The 6,000-nt window shown below is 39.0% G+C and overlaps 1 protein-coding gene across 1 annotated transcript in view; it reads right to left on the bottom strand.

Annotated features, from left to right (window-relative positions):
• Positions 1-249: 249 nt before the first annotated feature.
• The window catches only part of LOC137260878 (matrilin-2-like), a 29,904-nt gene continuing 24,153 nt past the window's right edge, over positions 250-6,000 (bottom strand). The window contains exon 10 of the mRNA XM_067798425.1: positions 250-456. Coding sequence (XP_067654526.1) covers positions 250-456 — 207 coding nt within the window. The remainder of the gene's footprint in view (positions 457-6,000) is intronic.

Here is a 6,000-nt window from a genome sequence, read left to right as displayed (position 1 = left end):
CGGACTGTCCGAAGGCCGATGACAATCTGAAACCTCCTGACTACCGCTACTTCTCATATTTTAGAGACATGATGGTTATAAAAATGCGTGAAAAAATATAATGTAAAAACTCGAGTAAAAAACAACATTATGTCATATGTTGAACCCAATTATAGACCCATTCTGCATTATGACATCTTAAAATCAATCAAACAAACAAAACCATATTTATTATGTCTATATATAACATGTGACGTTATAATCGATATTTTAAATGTTAATCACATATTTGCCAGCAGGTCCTCTCTCACTGATAAACTCTGTGGTGGAAATGACGGGGTGGGGCCAGTCAGTGACAACCTCTGTGGTGGAAATGACGGGGTGGGGCCAGTCACTGACAACCTCTGTGGTGGAAATGACGGGGTGGGGCCAGTCACTGACAACCTCTGTGGTGAACATGACGAAGTGGGGGCCAGTCTGGAGTTTCATCAACAGTCTACTGTGAAAGAAGGATGTATAACAATTAGTGATATATAGCGGAAACCAATTCACTGGGCTCAGTGAAGTATGAACGTTTCCCAGTTGTGAAAACTGAACAGTAGCTATCACCCGCAAATTACTACGGCTGCTGCTACGGCTGCTGCTGCTGCTGCTATAATCATCAACTGTTTCACCTCAGCATTCAATTTCATTGTTCATCAGACACGTGTATCCAGTGCACGTGGAGATGGAGGCTGTTCCGTTTCTGCGGTTTCACTCCCCCCCCCCCCCACCCCCCACCCCCCCCCCCCCGGCGACAGACAACAACTTTTGCGTTTTCAGTGATGATAGTTTCTTAAACAACATGTTTCGTGGAGCCCGGAAAATGTCAAAACATAAGAAAGCTGTTGGGTATTAGTAAACGATAAACATGCGTACTATTTATATTTATATGGCAATTTTGTACAAAAATAGAATTTGTATTTCATCATTCCATTTCTGACTCAAACGGACTGTACCATTTCAATGTGTTTACCATTCAGTATCAACTAAAACCAGGTATTCGTGAATAGTGAAGATTGTCACTTGAAAAAATAGTATATTATATTATATTATATTATAAACATTATCGATGAAAGTGTGGTTTCCATGGAGAAACATTCAACTGTAAGAGGCCTTGTCTACGAGGGTTGGCTGAAAAGTTCTCAGCCTGAGTGGTTTTTCCCCACCAGGTAGAGACAGGTGTTTGCCACCAATGAGGACAATCATTTAGTGAATCATGGACACAAGAACTACAAACGTACTAATAGTTTTATCTCAACTACAGCTCTTTTGGTAAACCTACCCTCTGAAATCATCAGAAATGGACAAAACTGAATACAGGGCAGTCATCAAGTACTTGCAAAAGAAAGGGATGTCCCCAACACAGATACATGCTGACATGGTCTCCACTCTAGGGGATGATGCTCCTTCATTTTCCACAGTAAAGAAGTGGGCTGCAGAATTTAAGCGTGGCAGACAAAGCCTTGATGATGACCCACGTTCAGGAAGGCCTTCAACAGCAGCCACTCCAGAAAACATCACGCGAGTGCTCGATATGTTGATGGATGATCAACGATTGACTACTCGACATATTGCTAGTGTAGTGGGCATCTCTCATGAGAGGGTTGATCATATTATCACCAACGAATTAGGAATGACGAAAGTTTCTGCAAGATGGGTGCCAAAGCTCTTGACAGCAGAACAGAAACGTGTCAGGTTCCAGACGACCCTTGACAATTTGCGTCGCTTTGAATCAGATCCCGATGATTTTGTGGCACGATTTGTAACCATGGATGAGACCTGGATACATCACTTTCAACCAGAAACAAAACTACAGTCAAAACAGTGGAAGTATCCTGATTCACCAGCTCCGAAGAAAGCCAAGTCTGTTCCTTCAGCTGGAAAGGTGATGGCATCAGTCTTTTGGGATTCCAGGGGTATTCTGCTCATTGATTACCTTGAAAAAGGTCAAACTATCAAGGGCGGATACTATGCTGATCTACTGAACCAGTTGCAGGAGGAATCAAAGCCAAACGACGAGGGATGATCGCTAAAGGTGTACTCTTCCACCAAGACAATGCGCCTGTTCACAAATCGGTGGTGGCCATGTCAACAATCCACGATTGTGGCTTTGAACTCATTGACCATCCTCCTTATTCACCTGATGTGGCTCCTTCTGACTTCCACCTGTTCCCCAAAATGAATAAGGAACTCGCCGGTCGCCATTTTGCAAGTAATGATGACGTCATTTCCGCTGTGACTGATTTTTTTAGGGTAGCTGAAGAAGATTTCTTCCTGACCGGGATTCGGGCCTTGCAGCATCGCTGGCAAAAGTGTGTGAACTTGGAAGGGGACTATGTAGAAAAATAAATTACAAACGTGTAAGTTTTTTTCACAGTGAGGCTTAGAATTTTTCAGCCAGCCCTCGTATATCTACCCAAACACACTGTTCCACACCCTGTAGGTGTGTTGGAACATTCAGCATTTACATCACAATTGCCAGTCATTTCAGTGCATTCATCAACGTCTGAAAAGACACGGAATAGTATTCATATTCATATTCATATTCATATTCAAAATTTTAAAACATTCAAATGCTCCATCTAGTTGACACACAGAAACTGTTAAATGACAACGTATGTCGCATATACCCACCCAGGAAAATCTTTGATATGATGATTGCATTGGTTCTATTTACCCGTGCAGGTTACTCCATCTCCTTCATATCCAGAATTACATGTGCAAGTAAATGACCCGGCTGGTGTGTTGCTACAAGCAGCATTTGCATCACAGTTATCCGTATTAGTGGCGCATTCATCGATGTCTGAAACAACATCCATCGTGAAGTAAATTGCAACGTAATTGCATTCCATCCTGAAAGATACTCATATGCTCCTAAAGCTGAATTCAAGGATATATTTTTATTAGGTTATTATTGTTATTGACAGAATGTTAAATTGGCATTAAGTATTCCTAGCTTGGTTTTTTAAAATAAATGGTTATGATATGTTAACTATTGGTCTTGTGTAGTACACCGCCACCATATTGCTTGGGATATTGCTTAGGGTGGCGTAAAACTAAACTTACTCACTTACTCACTCACTTGTCGAGAAGCTACATTTGGTAAAATATTGCTCTCAGTATGACACTTTTAAATGAGTCCTCGTGTCTCCAGTAACCAAAGAGAAAGAACATTGATATGATGATTGCATTGGTTCTATTTACCCGTGCAGGTTACTCCATCTCCTTCATATCCAGAATTACATGTGCAAGTAAATGACCCGGCTGGTGTGTTGCTACAAGCAGCATTTGCATCACAGTTATCCGTATTAGTGGCGCATTCATCGATGTCTGAAACAACATTTCTTTGTGAAGTAAATTGCAACATAATTGCATTCCATCCTGAAAGATACTTATATGCTCCTAAAGCTGAATTCAAGGATATATTTTTATTAGGTTATTGTTGTTATTGACAGAATGTTAAATTGGCATTAAGTATTCCTAGCTTGGTTTTTTAAAATAAATGGTTATGATATGTTAACTATTGGTCTTGTGTAGTACACCGCCACCATATTGCTTGGGATATTGCTTAGGGTGGCGTAAAACTAAACTTACTCACTTACTCACTCACTTGTCGAGAAGCTACATTTGGTAAAATATTGCTCTCAGTATGACACTTTTAAATGAGTCCTCGTGTCTCCAGTAACCAAAGAGAAAGAACATTGATATGATGATTGCATTGGTTCTATTTACCCGTGCAGGTTACTCCATCTCCTTCATATCCAGAATTACATGTGCAAGTAAATGACCCGGCTGGTGTGTTGCTACAAGCAGCATTTGCATCACAGTTATCCGTATTAGTGGCGCATTCATCGATGTCTGAAACAACATTTCTTTGTGAAGTAAATTGCAACATAATTGCATTCCATCCTGAAAGATACTTATATGCTCCTAAAGCTGAATTCAAGGATATATTTTTATTAGGTTATTGTTGTTATTGACAGAATGTTAAATTGGTATTAAATATTCCTAGCTTGGTTTTTTAAAATAAATGGTTATGATATGTTAACTATTGGTCTTGTGTAGTACATCACCACATTATTGCTTGGGATATTGCTTAGGGTGGCGTAAAACTAAACTTACTCACTTACTCACTCACTTGTGGAGAAGCTACATTTGGTAAAATATTGCTCTCAGTATGACACTTTTAAATGAGTCCTCGTGTCTCCAGTAACCAAAGAGAAAGAACATTGATATGATGATTGCATTGGTTCTATTTACCCGTGCAGGTTACTCCATCTCCTTCATATCCAGAATTACATGTGCAAGTAAATGACCCGGCTGGTGTGTTGCTACAAGCAGCATTTGCATCACAGTTATCCGTATTAGTGGCGCATTCATCGATGTCTGAAACAACATCCATCGTGAAGTAAATTGCAACATACTTGCATTCCATCTTGAAAGCTAATCATATCCTCCTAAAAGTGAGTTCCAGCATATATTTTCATTAATTAGAGATTGCCATCGGCTGCACGTTAAACTGGGACTATATATTTCGATATTGGTTAATTGTGACAAATACTTATGATATTTTAACTATTGGTCATGTATATTACCTTCATTTCGTAAGATACTTCTCTGAGTAGTGCATTCTTAAACGGCCACGTATGTTGCTAAAAGGTAAACAGGAAGATCTTTGACATGATGATTGCATTGGTTCTATTTACCCGTGCAGGTTACTCCATCTCCTTCATATCCAGAATTACATGTGCAAGTAAATGACCCGGCTGGTGTGTTGCTACAAGCAGCATTTGCATCACAGTTATCCGTATTAGTGGCGCATTCATCGATGTCTGAAACAACATTTCTTTGTGAAGTAAATTGCAACATAATTGCATTCCATCCTGAAAGATACTCATATGCTCCTAAAGCTGAATTCAAGGATATATTTTTATTAGGTTATTATTGTTATTGACAGAATGTTAAATTGGTATTAAATATTCCTAGCTTGGTTTTTTTTAAATAAATGGTTATGATATGTTAACTATTGGTCTTGTGTAGTACACCGCCACCATATTGCTTGGGATATTGCTTAGGGTGGCGTAAAACTAAACTTACTCACTTACTCACTCACTTGTCGAGAAGCTACATTTGGTAAAATATTGCTCTAAGTATGACACTTTTAAATGAGTCCTCGTGTCTCCAGTAACCAAAGAGAAAGAACATTGATATGATGATTGCATTGGTTCTATTTACCCGTGCAGGTTACTCCATCTCCTTCATATCCAGAATTACATGTGCAAGTAAATGACCCGGCTGGTGTGTTGCTACAAGCAGCATTTGCATCACAGTTATCCGTATTAGTGGCGCATTCATCGATGTCTGAAACAACATCCATCGTGAAGTAAATTGCAACATAATTGCATTCCATCTTGAAAGATAATCATATCCTCCTAAAGTTGAGTTCAAGCATATATCTACATTAAGTGAACATTGTTATTGGCAGCACATTAAAATGGTATTAAATATTCCGAGATTGGTTCTTTGTGATAAATATTTATGAAGTGTTAACTATTGGTCATGTATATTACCTTCACTTCGTAAGATACTTCTCTGAGTAGTACATTCTTAAACGGCCACGTGTGTTACTAAAAGGTAAACAGGAAGATCTTTGATATGATGATTGCATTGGTTCTATTTACCGGTGCAGGTTACTCCATCTCCTTCATATCCAGAATTACATGTGCAAGTAAATGACCCGGCTGGTGTGTTGCTACAAGCAGCATTTGCATCACAGTTATCCGTATTAGTGGCGCATTCATCGATGTCTGAAACAACATTTCTTTGTGAAGTAAATTGCAACATAATTGCATTCCATCCTGAAAGATACTCATATGCTCCTAAAGCTGAATTCAAGGATATATTTTTATTAGGTTATTATTGTTATTGACAGAATGTTAAATTGGTATTAAATATTCCTAGCTTGGTTTTTTGTAAATA

This window comes from Haliotis asinina, chromosome 14 (assembly GCF_037392515.1).
Source record: "Haliotis asinina isolate JCU_RB_2024 chromosome 14, JCU_Hal_asi_v2, whole genome shotgun sequence".
NCBI lineage: Eukaryota > Metazoa > Mollusca > Gastropoda > Lepetellida > Haliotidae > Haliotis > Haliotis asinina.
This window is presented reverse-complemented; position numbering and strand designations above follow the sequence as displayed.